We start from the raw sequence: 18,193 nt of genomic DNA, 5'->3' as shown, positions 1-18,193 counted from the left end.
CACTTTGAAAGCTGATCCAACAATCACAGTCACATAAATTTGGGACTTCCCTGTTTGACCACGCATGTGCAGAAGTCATGGACTTGCTGACATTTTCACTCGCAATCTTTCCCAATATTTCATGAAATCATGGTATCTTTCAGCACAGAACAATGCCATGCAATCTTTATCATTGTGCTGGCCCTTTAGAAAAACGGTCCCATTGCCTTTTCAACATTTCTATTGATGCTGGCAGTATCACCCTTTCATAACGTGTGTTCCAAATCTCAACATAACAACGTAATAAATAAAAGTACATCACTTTCATGTTGTTGCTTTATTTTTACAGGGGATCTCAAGATTGTCCCAGAATTCCTGTCCGATATCCCAGGTATGCTGCTACATTTTTAGTTACTCTGTAGTTACGAATGTTTTCAAATTCTTAATTCAAAAACAAAATATTACTTTTTACAATTTTAATTATTAGTTCCAAACTTTAATTCTAACAACCTAGGATCACCTTCAACACTACTGATGAAATGTAAAGGTATACACAAAATGCTGGAGTAACTCAGCGGGACAGGCAGCATCTCTGGAGAGAAGGAATGGGTGACGTTTTGGGTCAGAGTCTGAAGAAGGGTCTCGACCCGAAACGTCACCCATTCCTTCTCTCCAGAGGTGCTGCCTGGCCCGCTGAGTTACTCCAACATTTTGTGTCTACCTTAGATTTAAACCAGCATCTGCAGTTCTTTCCTACACACTGATGAAATGTAATATATTTGCCAAGTAATAAACATGATGTAAAACAAAGATATTATCTGCTGAATAGAAAATTAATGGATCCCTATGTCCTTGCCAATATTTATACAAGGGTGAAATAAACAGATGATCTGTTTTTTTCTCTATTTCATTGCTATTTTGAGGGATCCAATTGTGTGATATGGTTTTCAACATTGTTAATAAGGATGCAAATGTCATTCTTAATGACATTTCAAAGGTACTTTATAGGTGTTTGAGAGGTGTGGAGGCTGAAAGAGGCACTAAATAAATATTTCCCCCCTCTAGTTTATTCTGTTAAATGATCTTTAACCTTCCCGCATCTTGTTTAGTTACTTCTGAGACATAAAAGAACTATTAAGGTCCTGGCTATTGCATTATGACACCTTGAACTGATTTTTTTTTTCACACTTAGTCAGAGTCCAATGGGAATGGCAGCCTAAATGAGAAACTGGCTTCAATTGTGGAAGATGAAGAGGAGGTAGAAGAAGTTGATGAGACTACCCCATTATCACTTGTGTCTGCTAATTTTACATCCCACAATCAATCGATAAATCACAACAGGACCATCAATGCTGGGAATTCTCTTGGAATTAACCAACCACTGCTCTCAGGACCAATATGCTTCCGATCTCCCATCAGGGGCGGCAATGTTATGGTCAGAAGCAGACAGGATAATGAGTCAACTAATCTCAAGAATGGAAAAGCCAAAAGTCTAAAGCTGCATCTTTCTACACTGAATGCGTCTGCTTCTCCTGATCTCAGCCCAAGGTACAACTCATTCAGTTACAAATGCCAGACATTACTGCATATTTTGTACATTATTTATATTTTACTTTTTGCATTGAACTTGAAAGATAGGAATATAGTTCTTATTATGTAACAGTGGTATTCATTCATAAGTAACTTATATGTTTATTTGACACATTTATTTTAACTGTCTCCTAGAAGGCAGGAGAACAGAGTTGAGAGGGAAAGATAGATCACCCATGATTAAATGGTAGAGTAGACTTGATGGCTGGATGGCCTACTTCTGCTCCTATCACTTATGAATTTAAGAACTTAGGAACTATTTTAACTGAATTAGAAAACTACATTAAATTGGTTAATTACTCCATTAAATGATAGTAGTCAAGAGTGTTTTATTATCATATGTCCCAGATAGAACAATGAAATTCTTACACTGCAGCACAACAGAATATGTAAACATAGTAAACTATGAAATAAATGATAAACGAGAGAGAAAAAAATTACTGCTCCCCCAACGCACCAAATCCCTAACCGTAGCCCCCACTGGAGGCGTGGTCCTCCTGATCACTGCTAGCCGAGCCATTGTGACGTCATCAGTTGAAGCTGGTCGTTTTAAATTCAAAGTCTTTTGATATTTTTGAACTTTAATCAGTAATCAGTCGAGAAATAAAGCATAAAATGTTCAGCGAAGGTGATCTCTCTCTAGAGGGGAAAAATGTGAATCAGAATATGTAGAAATCTTGTAAAAGCTGGCATTTTTAAAGCTCAAATTGCGAATAACGTGTCAAATATAGGATGAAATCTTCAGTGAAGCTGATCACTGCTGGCTGAGCCATTGTGACATCATCAGTTGAAGCTCACCATTATAATTTCAGTCTTTTGACTTTTTTAGAATTTTAATCGGTAATGAGTCGAGAATAAGTCGAGAAATAAAGCATAAAATGTTCAGTGAAGGTGATCTCAGCCTCGTGTGGAGAAATGTCAATCCGAATATGTAAAAATGTAATTGTTACCACGTAGTGTTTTTGCAAAGATATAAAGTCAACCACATATACACACACATATACACATATACACACATACAAGATCAGACTTTTAGTAAGTATATGATATATGATATAATATGACACTATATATATAGACATACATATATACTCACAAAACAAACAATAACAGTAATAATAATAATAATAATAATAATAATAATAATAGTCTATTGTAGTTCAGAGCTTATTTGAGGTTGCTGTGTTTAAAAGCCTGATGGCTGTAGGGAAGAAGCTGTTCCTGAACCTGGACGTAACAATTTTCAGGCTCCTGTACCTTTTCCCGATGGCAGTGGCGAAATGAGTGTGTGGCCAGGATGGTGTGGGTCTCTGATGATGCTGGCAGCCTTTTTGAGGAAGCTACTCCGATAAATCTTTTTGATGGTGGGGAGGTCAGAGCCGGTGATGGACTGGGCAGCGTTCATAACTTTTTGCAGTCTTTTCCGCTTCTGGCCGTTAAAGTTGCTAAACTAGGCCTTGATACAACCAGTCGATATACTACCTGCTGTACACCTGTAGAAGTTCAAGAGAATCCTCTCTGACATACCGACTGTCCTTAATCTTCTCAGGAAGTAGAGGCATTGATGTGCTTTATTTATAATTGCATCAGTGTGCTGGGTCCAGGAAAGATCTTCGAAAATATGCACCCCCAGGAATTTTAAGTTTTTGACTCTCTCCACCATCCACCATTGATATAAACAGGATTGTGGATCTTCATCCATCCTCTTCCAAAGTCTACAATCATGTTAATTGGTTTTACTGATATTGAAAGCCAGGTTGTTGAGCTGGCACCATTTGGTCAATTGGTCGATCTCACTTCTATACTCTGACTCATCACCATTTGTAATTCGTCCAACAACGGTGGTGTCGTCGGCGAACTTGAAGATGGAGTTCGCACTGTGTCTGGCTACACTGTCATGAGTATAGAGTGAGTAGAGCAGGGGGCTGAGCACGCGGCCTTGAGGTGCACCCGTACTGATTATTAATGAGGAAGAAGTATTTATGCAAATTCAGACTGTGGTCTGTGGATGAGGAAGTTGAGGATCCAATTGCAGAGGGATGTGCAGAGAACCAGTTCCATGAGCTTGGTAACCAGCTTTTTTTTTAATCAAAAATATTTATTCAAATAATAAAATAATATATACAGTACAGTAAAAAACAAAACAGAACACACCACCATAATACACGACAAACAATAAACTATTATACAGTTATCTTACAATCATTGTCAAGGATGCATTCAACTCGGCGCTGTGCCCAGCGGTCCCGAAAATCCCCCAGGGCGCCCGTGGACAGCGTGTAGTCCCTCTCTAACACAACCCAGGCATGGACGTAACCCCAGAAAAGGGACAGGCAGCCGGCTCGGGCAAAGCCCTCTTCCGCCTGGCGCCATGACTCGTGGATGGCCAGCTTGGCCAGGCCCAGGAGCAACCCAACCAGGACATCCTCAGCCCTACTCAGGACATCCTCATCCCTCTCCTCTATGCACAAGGTGTCCAAAGATGGTAACCAGCTTAGAGGGGTGATGGTATTGAACGCCAAGCTGTAGTCTATAAACAACAGCCTGACATAAGTGTTTTTATTGTCCAAGTGGTCCAGTGCAGAGTGGCGAGCCAGTGAGATCGCATCCTTCATTGACCTGTTGTGTCAGTAGGCGAACTGTAGTAGGTCGAGGTTCTTGTTGAGGTAGGAGTTGATATGTACCATAACCAACCTCTTAAAGCACTTAATCACCACAGACGTTAGTGCCACTGGTCGATAGTCGTTGAGGCACGTCACCTTACTTTTATTGGGCAGCGGTATTATTGATACCCTCTTAAAGCAGGTGGGAACCTCAGACCTCAGGAATGAGGTAAATAGTATGGCATTTCACTGTGTTTGTATGTATCTACAAATATAAGAGAATACTCCCAGCAATAATTTCTAGATTATCTAAACCTAAATTAATCCTGCAAGCACATTTTGCACAATAAAATAGCTGAAAATTTGAAAGAAACCAATTGTTCATGCAAGGCCTTGCCAATAAATTCAGATTTTCGATGCTTATCCCTTATAATTATTCCGTTTAATTATCATGAAAATGATTGTAACTATAATTTTTAAATGTATCTTATGTTTACAACATAGAACAGCAAGCACAGGAACAGATCCTTCAGCCCATGATGTCTGAGACAACAACTGTGCAATATTAAACAAAAACTCATCTGCCTGAATGTAGTCCATATCCCTCCATCCCATGCTTGGTCATCTTCCTTTCCAAATGACTCCTAAAGGCTACTCTCATATCTGTTTCCACTACCTCCATTAGCAGCGTTTTTCAGACACATACGATCTCTGTAAAAAAAATTGTCAAAAACATCTCCTTCAAACTGTCCCCCTTTCACCTTGAATGAATGTTTATTGGCCAAGTATGTACACATACAAGGAATTTGCTTTGATGCTCTGCTCGCAAGTAACAACATGACATACAGTAACACATAAAACATTAAACATTAATAATAAAACATTATAGTTTAAACATGCGAATGAAATAAAATACCAGAGCAAAAGGAGGCTACAGACTTTTGGTTATTGAGTAGAGCTACTACTCATGGAAAAAAAGCAGTTTTTATGTCTGGCAGTGGCGGCTTTGACAATCCGGAGTCGCCTTCTGGAGGGAAGTGCTTCAAAGTGTTTGTGGCCAGGGTGAGAGGGGTCAGAGATGATCTTACTCTCTTGCTTCCTGGCCCTTGCAGTGTACAGTTCGTCAATGGGGGGGGGAGGTTGCAGCCAACAACCTTCTCAGCTGATCGAACGATTCGGTGCAGCCTCCGGATGTCATGCCTGGTGGCTGAGCCAAACCAGACCATGGTGGAGAAGCAGAGGCCAGACTCTACGATGGCCATATAGAATTGGACCATCACTGCCTGTGGCAGATTGTGTTTCCTCAGCTGCCGCAGGAAGTACATCCTCAGCATTTTTTACTGCGGAGTCGATGGTAACCCCTCATATAAGGCCCTTGGAGATGATGGTTCCAAGGAACTTAAAATACTCCACAAATGTGACTATGGTGTTGTTGATGTTGAGTGAGGGGAGGGGAGGGGAGGGGAGGGGAGGGGGAGCTCTCCTAAAGTCTACTATCAATTACACTGTCTTAAGAGCATTGTGCTCCAGGTTGTTACAAAGGCACCAGGACGCCAGCTGTGTTACTTCCTGTCTGTTGGCAGATTCCTGACCCATCCTGGATCAGTCCAATCAGGGTTGTGTCATCCATAAACTTGAGAAACTTGACTGAGGCGTCTGTGGAGGTGCAGTCATTGGTGCCTTTGACATTTGACATTTGACATTTCCACACTGGGAAAGGACTCTGGCCTTTACGATGTCTATGTCTCCCATAATTTTATATACTTCTCTTTGATCAACAGTCAGCCTCCAGCATTCCAGGGGAAATAATATTTGTTTATCCAACTGCTTCTTGTAGTAATTTCTCTCTAATCCAGGCAATATCAATGTGAATGCCTTCTGCACCATCTCTAGAGCTATGGACTTCCACACAAAGATCCAGCAACATATCAATGCTCCTCAGGTTCCTGCTATTTATTCAGGTGCGGAAAACGGGGGGGGGGGGGGGGGGGGGGAGGGGGGGGGGGGGGGGTGCTGGGGCAAATATGCGTCGAGCCGATAGCCTAATCGTTAAAGAGTTAAAAGATAGCCTAATCGATAAAGCGTTGAGAAGAGGAATCAAAGCTGCCAAGGAAAGATACTCTGAGAAGTTGAGGAGCAAGTTCTCAGCTAGTGATTCTTCTTCAGTTTGGAAGGGCATGCAAGAAATCACCAGCTATGAGGAAAGCCCCCCGCTCTTTGGGCAACCTGACGAACAACCTGAATGAGTTTTACTGCAGGCTTGAAAATCAGAAACGTAACCCTGGTACCCCCTCCCCAACAAACACAGCCAGACCCCAGTCTGCAAAGAATGGACCCTGCACCCTCTCCTTCCCATTCACCACTTCACACCTACTTAAGGCAAGACTCCAGTATGAAAAGAGTGGAACCTTTCCCACCCCACCCAACACTTCACACCCACTCACAGCCTGACCTCAGTCTGCAAAGACTGGGCCCTTCTACACCCACCCCACTCCAATCACCACTTCACACTTCACACCCAATGACTGCACCTCCACAGACACCTCTGTCAAGCTTCTCAAGTTTGTGGATGACAAAACCCTGATTGGACTGATCCAGGATGGGGATCTCTGTACTCTTTTCAGTTTGACATCTTTCCTATAACATGGTGCCCAGAACTGAACACAATATTCTAAATGCGGTCTCACCAACGTCTTATACAACTGCAACATGACCTCCCAACTTCTATACTCAATACTCTGACTGATGAGGGCCAACGTGCCAAAATACTTTTTGACCACCTGATATACCTGCGACACGACCTTCAAGGAACTATGCAACCAACCATTCCTCTGCTCACCTGCCTAATTGATCCAGATCCTGCTGTAATTTTTCACAACTTTCAAGTAGCTCCAGAAATAGTGGATGCATTAGTAATAATCTTTCAAAACTCTTTAGATTCTGGAGTAGTTCCTGAAGATTGGCGGGTAGCAAACGTAACCCCACTTTTTAAGAAGGGAGGGAGAGAGAAAATGGGGAATTACAGACCAGTTAGTCTAACATCGGTAGTGGGGAAACTGCTAGAGTCAGTTATTAAAGATGGGATAGCAGCACATTTGGAAAGTGGTGAAATCATTGGACAAAGTCAGCATGGATTTACGAAAGGTAAATCATGTCTGACGAATCTTATAGAATTTTTCGAGGATGTAACTAGTAGCGTGGATAGGGGAGAACCAGTGGATGTGGTGTATCTGGACTTCCAGAAGGCTTTCGACAAGGTCCCACATAAGAGATTAGTATACAAACTTAAAGCACAAGGCATTGGGGGTTCAGTATTGATGTGGATAGAGAACTGGCTGGCAAACAGGAAGCAAAGAGTAGGAGTAAACGGGTCCTTTTCACAATGGCAGGCAGTGACTAGTGGGGTACCCCAAGGCTCAGTACTGGGACCCCAGCTATTTACAATATATATTAATGATCTGGATGAGGGAATTGAAGGCAATATCTCCAAGTTTGCGGATGACACTAAGCTGGGGGGCAGTGTTAGCTGTGAGGAGGATGCTAGGAGACTGCAGGGTGACTTGGATAGGCTGGGTGAGTGGGCAAATGTTTGGCAGATGCAGTATAATGTGGATAAATGTGAGGTTATCCATTTTGGTGGCAAAAACAGGAAAGCAGACTATCATCTAAATGGTGGCCGATTGGAAAGGGGGAGATGCAGCGAGACCTGGGTGTCATGGTACACCAGTCATTGAAGGTAGGCATGCAGGTGCAGCAGGCAGTAAAGAAAGCGAATGGTATGTTAGCTTTCATTGCAAAAGGATTTGAGTATAGGAGCAGAGAGGTTCTACTGCAGTTGTACAGGGTCTTGGTGAGACCACACCTGGAGTATTGCGTACAGTTTTGGTCTCCAAATCTGAGGAAGGACATTATTGCCATAGAGGGAGTGCAGAGACGGTTCACCAGACTGATTCCTGGGATGTCAGGACTGTCTTATGAAGAAAGACTGGATAGACTTGGTTTATACTCTCTAGAATTTAGAAGATTGAGAGGGGATCTTATAGAAACTTACAAAATTCTTAAGGGGTTGGACAGGCTAGATGCAGGAAGATTGTTCCCGATGTTAGGGAAGTCCAGGACAAGGGGTCACAGCTTAAGGATAACGGGGAAATCCTTTAAAACCGAGATGAGAAGAACTTTTTTCACGCAGAGTGTGGTGAATCTCTGGAACTCTCTGCCACAGAGGGTAGTTGAGGCCACTTCATTGGCTATATTTAAGAGGGAGTTAGATGTGGCCCTTGTGGCTAAGGGGATCAGGGTGTATGGAGAGAAGGCAGGTACGGGATACTGAGTTGGATGATCAGCCATGATCATATTGAATGGCGGTGCAGGCTCGAAGGGCCGAATGGCCTACTCCTGCACCTAATTTCTATGTTTCTATGTTTCTACAACCATCTTCACTATCTGCAAAACCACTCACTTCTGTATCATCAGCAAACTTGCTAATCTTGCCCTGTTCTGTAACATTTCACAGAGTGCTGGAGTAACCCAGCGGTTCAGGCTGAGTATAGAAGTTGGGAGGTCATGTTGCAGTTGCATAAGAAGTTGGTGAGGCCGCATTCAGAGTATTGTGTTCAGTTCTGGGCACCATGTTATAGGAAAGATGTCATCAAACTGGAAAGGGTACAGTGAAGATTTATGAGGATGTTGCCAGGACTAGAGGGCCAGAGCTATAGGGAGAGGTTGAGTAGGCTGGGACTCTATTTCATGGAGCACAGGAGGCTGAGGGATGATCTAATAGAGGTGTATAAAATCATGATTTGAATAGATATGGTTGAGTCTTTTGCCCAGAGTAGGGGAATCGAGGAGCAGAGGACATAAGTTTAAGGTGAAGGGCAAAAGATTTAATAGGAATCTGAGGGATATGTTTTTCACACAAAGGGTGGTAGGTGTATGGAACAAGCTGCCAGAGGAGATAGTTATGGGAGGGACTATCACAACATTTAAGAAACAGTTAGACAGGTACATGGATAGGACAGGTTAGGAGGGATATGGATCAAACGTGGCAGGTGGGACTAGTGCAGATGGAACATGCTGGGCCGAAGGGCCTGTTTCCACACTGTATCACTCTATGACTCTATCTTTCCCTCTCAAACCCATTCACCTGCCTTCTCCCCATTACCTCTGACACCCCTATCAATCAAGAACCTATCAATCGCCTCCTGAAAAATGTCCATTGACTTGACCTCCACAGCTGTCTGTGGCAATGAATTCCACAGTTCACCACCCTCTAACTTAAGAAATTCCTGCTCATCTCCTTCCTAAAGGAATGTCTTTTAATTCTGAGGCTGTGGCCACTGGTCCTAGACTCTCCCACTAGTGGAAACATCCTCACCAAATCCACTCCATCCAGGTTTTGACCAGGCTGGGACAGACGGCAACAGCTTCACACTATGCCCCAAAGCTTGTGTCCTGTCCTGCATCACCCAAGGCAGCAGAGATGTTATAGGAGAGGGCAAGCACCATAACAAAGTGGCTCACGATGGTTTGGGTAACGTTCAGGAATGTCTATGCATGTCACATCATGAATATTACTGAAGAACGGTCTTGACCCAAACTATAATCTATACCTTTTCTCCAGAGATGCTGCCTGACTCACTAAGTTACTCCAGCACTCTGTGACGTCACCTTTCCATGTTCTCCACAGATGCTGCCTGACTCACTGAGTTACTCCAGCACTCTGTGATATGTCATCTATCCATGTCCTCCACAGATGCTGTCTGACCCGCTGAGTTACTCCAGCACTTTGTGACTATTTTCACTTCACCCATCTGCCCAAGCCCACTCTCCCCCCTCCTTTCCTATGTTCCTTTCCACCCATTAAACATAGAAACATACATAGAAACATAGAAATTAGGTGCAGGAGTAGGCCATTCGGCCCTTCGAGCCTGCACCGCCATTCAATATGATCATGGCTGATCATCCAACTCAGTATCCCGTACCTGCCTTCTCTCCATACCCCCTGATCCCCTTAGCCACCAGGGCCACATCTAACTCCCTCTTAAATATAGCCAATGAACTGGCCTCAACTACCCTCTGTGGCAGAGAGTTCCAGAGATTCACCACTCTCTGCGTGAAAAAAGTTCTTCTCATCTCGGTTTTAAAGGATTTCCCCTTTATCCTTAAGCTGTGACCCCTTGTCCTGGACTTCCCTAACATCGGGAACAATCTTCCTGCATCTAGCCTGTCCAACCCCTTAAGAATTTTGTAAGCTTCTATAAGATCCCCTCTCAATCTTCTAAATTCTAGAGAGTATAAACCAAGTCTATCCAGTCTTTCTTCATAAGACAGTCCTGACATCCCAGGAATCAGTCTGGTGAACCGTGTCTGCACTCCCTCTATGGCAATAATGTCCTTCTTCAGATTTGGAGACCAAAACTGTACGCAATACTCCAGGTGTGGTCTCACCAAGACCCTGTACAACTGCAGTAGAACCTCTCTGCTCCTATACTCAAATCCTTTTGCAATGAAAGCTAACATACCATTCGCTTTCTTTACTGCCTGCTGCACCTGCATGCCTACCTTCAATGACTGGTGTACCATGACACCCAGGTCTCGCTGCATCTCCCCCTTTCCCAATCGGCCACCATTTAGATAATAGTCTGCTTTCCTGTTTTTTGCCACCAAAATGGATAACCTCACATTTATCCACATTATACTGCATCTGCCAAACATTTGCCCACTCACCCAGCCTATCCAAGTCACCCTGCAGTCTCCTAGCATCCTCCTCACAGCTAACACTGCCCCCCAGCTTAGTGTCATCCGCAAACTTGGAGATATTGCCTTCAATTCCCTCATCCAGATCATTAATATATATTGTAAATAGCTGGGGTCCCAGTACTGAGCCTTGGGGTACCCCACTAGTCACTGCCTGCCATTGTGAAAAGGACCCGTTTACTCCTACTCTTTGCTTCCTGTTTGCCAGCCAGTTCTCTATCCACATCAATACTGAACCCCCAATGCCTTGTGCTTTAAGTTTGTATACTAATCTCTTATGTGGGACCTTGTCGAAAGCCTTCTGGAAGTCCAGATACACCACATCCACTGGTTCTCCCCTATCCACGCTACTAGTTACATCCTCGAAAAATTCTATAAGATTCGTCAGACATGATTTACCTTTCGTAAATCCATGCTGACTTTGTCCACTGATTTCACCACTTTCCAAATGTGCTGCTATCCCATCTTTAATAACTGACTCTAGCAGTTTCCCCACTACCGATGTTAGACTAACTGGTCTGTAATTCCCCATTTTCTCTCTCCCTCCCTTCTTAAAAAGTGGGGTTATGTTTGCTACCCGCCAATCTTCAGGAACTACTCCAGAATCTAAAGAGTTTTGAAAGATTATTACTAATGCATCCACTATTTCTGGAGCTACTTCCTTAAGTACTCTGGGATGCAGCCTATCTGGCCCTGGGGATTTATCGGCCTTTAATCCATTCAATTTACCCAACACCACTTCCCGGCTAACCTGGATTTCACTCAATTCCTCCAACTCCTTTGACCTCTCTCTGCCTTTACATTTCACTCCTCTTGCAAATCTGCTCTACTTATCTACATGCATTTTTCTTCTTCACGTTTTAGTCATAGAATGATGCAGTGTGGAAACAGGCCCTTCAGCCCAACTTGCCCACACTGACCAACATGTCCCATCTCCACTAGTCCCACTCACACGCGTTTGGCCCATATCCATCTATATCTGTCCTATCCATGTGCATGCCCAAATGTCTCTTAAACATTAGGATAGTCCCAGCCTTAACTACCTCCTTTGGCAGCTCGTTACATACACCCAGCACCCTTTGTGTGAAAAAGCTACCTCAGATTCCTGTTAATTTCTGAAATATTGGTCATATATTTGGTGCAAAAATGCTCCAAAACAAGGCTCAGAATGGATCAGAGAGCATCTAAAACCCCTGAGCTTCAGGGCCCTTAAGCGGGTCCTGGACCCCGGCATCGAGGGACTTCACGCTTTACGCTCGTGATGTGTGCAGCGCACACATTATTTCACATTAAGTTTTTTGTAATCCTGTCATGCCACCCCCCTTTTTGAAAAGCTTCGTACAGGCCTGCCCTAAAAGTTTTGACAGCGGTTTCCATCTCTGTATTTACTGTATAATTTCCTCTTGCATTTGACCTAAAATACAACACCTCACACTTGTCTGGATAAAACTCCATCTATTTTTCCACCTAAATTTCCAATTGATCTATATCCTCCTTTTATCCTTTGACAACCTTCCTCACTATTCACAACTCTTCCATTTTTTTTTGTATTGGAGACTAAACTAATAATAACTGCAAAAATAATTCCCATTTAAACTTTCTGTTGCCACCCAATGTCACAATATATAACTATCCAGGCAGTCATGCGTAATACATAGGGATTTAATCACAGGTCACTGCAACAGGTTTCTGGATTCAGACACATGGAATTAATGATGATACTCAAACATGGAGATAAAATATTGCTTAATTTAAAATCACTTCAAACTCGCAACCTTATATGAAGTTCAATGCTTCAATGGTCCTTTATTGTCACGTGCACCGAGGTACAGTGAACTTTGATTTAGCATAAAGTCATACCAAAAAAGCAACAAGATACAAAACTACATAAAGATTAAACATAAACAGCCACCACAGCGGCATGTTAGGGCACACAGCATAAGCGGAGACCCACAGCCATCAGTTCAATGTCCAGGCCACATACATGCTCCTTCACCGTGATGTGACTAGAGTTGTACCGACCGCTGTCATTCTCTCGCAGTTACAGAAGATTAAATTACTTCCAGTTAATAAATCTGAAAGAGGTTACAGAGATGAAGCTTGCATTATTGTTGCATGCCCATCAAACATAAAAAGCCAACACAATAAAAAAAATCCTGCCTCTTGCCTCTAGCATCAAGCTATAATTGCACTAAAAATTATATGCAGAACTTGAATTATTACAAGCAAAAAATGCTCCCTAGACCCTTGCACATGCTCTGGCATTCAATGTCATTGTTGATCTTTTCATGGCACAGTTTCAAGCAGTTTCTCAAGGGCAGTTCTGCCTCTACCAATTCCCCAAGCATACCACTGCCATTGTCTTGGTGAAAACATACATTCCTCAACTAGCCTCTAATCATTCTACAAATTACTAAATCTACACCCTCTGGTGTTTAATGTCTCTGCTAATTATAATAGACCTTTTTATTTACTCAGTCTCGGCCAGTCATAATTTTTACTCCTCAATTATATCCTCCCACAATCTCATCTGGTTTAAAGAGAACAATCTCAATCTCTTCTCCAAGCCAAACTACTTCCACTCCTGCAAATATCCTTATGAATCACTGCACCTTCTCCAGGGTAATCACTGTAACATGGAAACCAGAATTGTACAGTAGTCAAGTTGTTATCCAATTGATGTTGCATTGTGTTCCAGCTCTTATCCACAAGATATTATTTTCTCTCACAAAGAAGACAATCTACATGTTTTTAATCACCTTACTTTTAAGGATTTGTTGCTAAACAATCTAAGGTACTTTCTTCTTCCACACTGCTTTCTACATTCCCAATTATTAGGTATTCTCTTTGTTTTTGCACCATCTTCTTAATGCATTAGCTCACAATTCTATGGATTAAGTTCTGTTTTCCACTGTTCTGAGCAGAGCATTGATATTGTGCTGTCTAAAACCTTCCTGCTCAGTCAAACACATTGCTATTTTATGTAACCATCCACACATTTCAGCCATTCACCTAAATTTGTCTTTATTTTTCCAAAAAGTAAGGTACCTGATATGGAGCCCTGTGGAACCCCACTGGTTGCCCAGTTACAAAAACACCCCTCGACCCACATTCTTCGCCTCCTGCCATTAGGCATTTCTGCAAATATCTTGCTCAACTTTAATTCCCCTAACCATCAGTCAATGTTGGCTGTGGGGTGTACCACATACAAAGTGCACTACACTTACCTCATTAAGCTACCCTGACAGCACCTCCCAAGCATGCAACCTCTACTACAAAGAAAGTCAAAGGGTTCAATCTCCAAGAGAACACCATCATCTGAAGATCCCCCCCCCCCCTCCATGTAGTACAGTAGATACAACATCCCGATTTAGAAATATTTTGCTGTTTTATTTAGCCTTACTTGATCGAAATAATGTAGACAGCTCACTGACATGTTGTCAAGGACAATTTGGGTGGGCAATAAAACTGGTCTTTCCAAGATCTCTCAGTAAATGAATAAATAAATGTGTGGAATGAGCTTCCAGTGGAAGTGGTGGAGGCAGGTTCGTTGGTATCATTTAAAAATAAATTGGATAGGCATATGGATGAGAAGGGAATGGAGGGTTATGGTATGAGTGCAGGCAGGTGGGACTAAGGGAAAAAAAGTTGTGTCGGCACGGACTTGTAGGGCCGAGATGGCCTGTTTCCGTGCTGTAATTGTGATATGGTTATATGTTATCTGGTTAAATAAATAATTTGCAGGATCTTCTATTGAATGCAGACAATCTTGTTCCGTTAGACTTCCTCTGCTGAACAAGGTGAGAGCAGTAGTCACCATTCACTAGGCCTATTTGTTACCAGTTTGTGAGGTAATGACCTGCTGTTTGTCATGCATTCCCATAAGAATTTCATGAAGCACCTCGTCTGGTTCCACATCATTCCACTGTGGCTTTGCCTCAGAGGTGGATTTTTCACTGTATGGAGATATCTACCTGAAAATACAAAAACACTTAAACAGAAGTGTTGTCAGTAGAAAATAATTACCCCTCGTGTAGGGCTATCTACACAGGCAGTACTTTAAGCTGTAAATTGTGATAGATATTTTAATAAAATTATACTTTAACACTTTGTTATGACATTTTTTTAAACTAACATAAATTATACTGTGACGACCCAGAATTGATTAGAGCATCAGCAGCAAAAGCAAACATTATTATTAAACTATGGGAAAAAAAGCATGCTTGTTGAGGAAGATGTGTGGCCCCAAATGTTTGCAAATAATTTCCCAAAGTGCAAATACAAAAATCAAAATTTGAATTTTTGTTCAATATGGGAATTCTATAATTGGACTTAGAAATTTCAAATAATTCACAACGTTAATTGGAATTGAACTGGCCATGGGGAACCATGGTTCTTGTTTCCCCCAATTTTATTTTGGAAACAATGAGAAGAATGGGGGTCACAGCACGAAGGAGCATGTGTTTATGAGTAAAACCAACAAATTACAACATATTAAGACACAAAGTGCTGGAGTAACTCAGCAGGACAACCAGTGCTTCCACATCTCAAAACAAATCCCCTTAAATAGAATCCCAAATTTCATGGAATTTGATGAAATTTTCAAAAATGCTTCCTCCGTGTTATTTGTTGGATTTTTTTTGCGGGCTCACGTTACCAACACAAAGAAGAACAAGGCAAAACAGATCTATTTAACTACACCGTATCTGCCTGCTTCTGTTACTCACTTGTACAGTGTTATGCAAGGCAGCTTTTGTTGCCACCAACAGCCTTCGTTGTCTTCGTTTTTTCAACCTGCTCTCATGTGTCTCAGTCACTGCTCTCTCTCCCTCCCACTCTCCCTCTCTCGCTCGCTTCCTCCCTCTCTCTCTATTCATCCCTCCCTCCCTTGTTCCCTCTCTCCCTCCCTCTCTCCCTCCTTCCTTCCCTCCCTCCCCCTCCCTCCCTCTCCCTCTCTCTCTATCTCCTTGTCTCAAATTCTCTCTCCTCTCCCTCTCTCCCTCCCTCCCTCTCCCCCTCCCTCCCTCCCCCTCCCTCTCTCTCTCTCCCCCTCTCTCCCTCCCTCCCTCCCTCTCTCTCCCTCTCTCCCTCCCTCTCCTCTCTCCCTCTCCCTCTCTCTCTCCCTCTCCCTCTCCTTCCCTCCCTCCCTACCTCCCTCTCTCTCTCCCTCCCTCTCTCCCTCTCTCACTCCCTCTCTCCCACTCTCCCTCCCCTCTCCCTCCTCTCCCTCCTCGCCCTCCTCTCCCTCTCTCCTTCCCACTCTGCCCCTTGAGCTCACCCACCATCTGTAAGATCAAAGCCAATCCCAATGTAACTGCAATCCCACCGCCAGTGGTAACTTTTCACCAGTAGGCGTATCTAGAATTCTACCATTGCCTGAAAAATAATCAAAAGCTCAACTTCCACTGAGAAAGACTCATTGTTATACGAGAATTTTCCCGAACAGTCCGTGACCCATAGCGCTGTGGCCATAACGCTATGTTTAAAGCCCATAGCGCTGCAGCCGGTAGCGGTATATTTAGAACACATAGTGCTGCATCTCTTTGCTTAAATTCCCATGCGTTAAACTGACAGCACTCTGTTTAAACCTTTGAGCACCAAACCAGCATTGCTGTATTACCTTCACACCCCTTCGCGGGCCGGATGCGGAAATTTCCCGAAATTATTCAATTTCCCTAAAATTACCCAAAGACAACCAGAATTTCCCGAATTTCAGGTAATTTCCTTCAAAGTGGAAACACTGGGAACAGGCAACATCTGTGAACAACATTGTTTAGGTAACGTTTCTAGTCAGGATCCTTCAATTATACTCAGAATACCAATGTTGCTGTTCTTTCACCAGACATCTCTGAATATTTTGAGACCAAGCAGCTGTAAAAACACTAAATAAATAATTAAAACATTAATTATCACATTAATAAACCATCAACCTCCTTGTGCAAACACAAATTGTGAAGCTTTATGTATATTTTTAAAGAGATCCAATCCTTAAAATGGACACAAAATCTTTACCTTTAATGGAATTTAATGTAGATAAATGTGTGGTGTTGCATTTTGGGAAGTCAAACCTGAGCAGGACCTTCTCAGTAAATGGCAGAGTCCTGGGGGAATGTTGGAGAGCAGAGGGATCTAGGAATGCAGGTACATAGTTCTTTGAAAATGGTGTCACAGGTAGGTTGGGTGGCCAAGCAGGCTTCAGTACATCAGCCTTCATCAGTCAGGGTATTGAGCATAGAAGGTGAGATGTTAAATTCCAGTTTTACGAGACATTGGTGAACATATGTACGCATCTGGAGCATTGTGTACAGTTTTGGTCACCCTGCTGTAGGGAAGATGTTGTAAAAGTGGAAAGAGCACAGAGATGATTTACAAGGAGTTTATCAGGTCATTAAGGTCGGAGTTATAGGGAGGGGTTGGACAGGTTAGGATTGTATTCCTTGGGGTATAGGAGGATGAGGGGTGATCTTTTAGAGCTGTATAAAATCATGAGGGGAACTAATAGGGTGAATACACAGAGTCGTTTACCTGGAGTAGGGAAATCCAAAACCAGGGGATGTAAGTTCAAGGTGAGAGCGGAAAGATTTAATAGGAACCAGAGGAGCAACATGTTCACACAGAGGGTGGTAGATATATGCAACAAGCTTCCAGAAGAGGTGGCTGATGCATGTATTATAAAACAAGTAAATGAGTAATTGGGCAGGTACATGGATAGGATAGGTTTTGAGGGATATGGGCCAATTGCAAGTCGGTGGGACAAGTGTAGATGGGGCATTCTTCGTCAACATGTTCAAGTTGAGCCGAAGGACCAGATTCCATGGTGTATGACAATGACAATAACTCTAACTCATTAAAATGTTGGAAATTTATGGAGTTGTTTTCTCAGTTCATTCTTTTTTTTTTTTCATCACTCCCCATGTTCTTGCTTCCTTGACAAAATCAATGAACGGGTGCAGGAGGAGATAACCTAAAATATTAAGTCTTAGACATGCAGTAGAGAGAACATACAAGACAGAAGCAGGATGAACGGTGGCGCAGCGGTAGAGTTGCTGCCTTACAGCGAATGCAGTGTCGGAGACCAGGAATTGATCCCGACTACCGGTGCTGTCTGTATGGAGTTTGTACGTTCTCTCCGTGACCTGCATGTGTTTTCTCTGAGATCTTCGGTTTCCTTCCACACTCCAAATGCGTACAGGTTTGTAGGTTAATTGGCTTGGTAAATGTAAACATTTTCCCTGTGAGTGCACTGTAGCATAGTGTTAATATGT

At 42.7% G+C, this 18,193-nt stretch overlaps 1 protein-coding gene across 1 annotated transcript in view; it reads left to right on the top strand.

The window, feature by feature from the left end:
- kcnh8 (potassium voltage-gated channel, subfamily H (eag-related), member 8) overlaps positions 1–18,193 on the top strand; it is a 104,305-nt gene that overhangs the window by 55,441 nt on the left and 30,671 nt on the right. Inside the window, exons 4-5 of the mRNA XM_055656487.1 lie at positions 329–370; positions 1,172–1,527. Coding sequence (XP_055512462.1) covers positions 329–370; positions 1,172–1,527 — 398 coding nt within the window. The remainder of the gene's footprint in view (positions 1–328; positions 371–1,171; positions 1,528–18,193) is intronic.

This window comes from Leucoraja erinacea, chromosome 2 (genome assembly GCF_028641065.1).
Source record: "Leucoraja erinacea ecotype New England chromosome 2, Leri_hhj_1, whole genome shotgun sequence".
Classification (NCBI taxonomy): domain Eukaryota; kingdom Metazoa; phylum Chordata; class Chondrichthyes; order Rajiformes; family Rajidae; genus Leucoraja; species Leucoraja erinaceus.
This window is presented reverse-complemented; position numbering and strand designations above follow the sequence as displayed.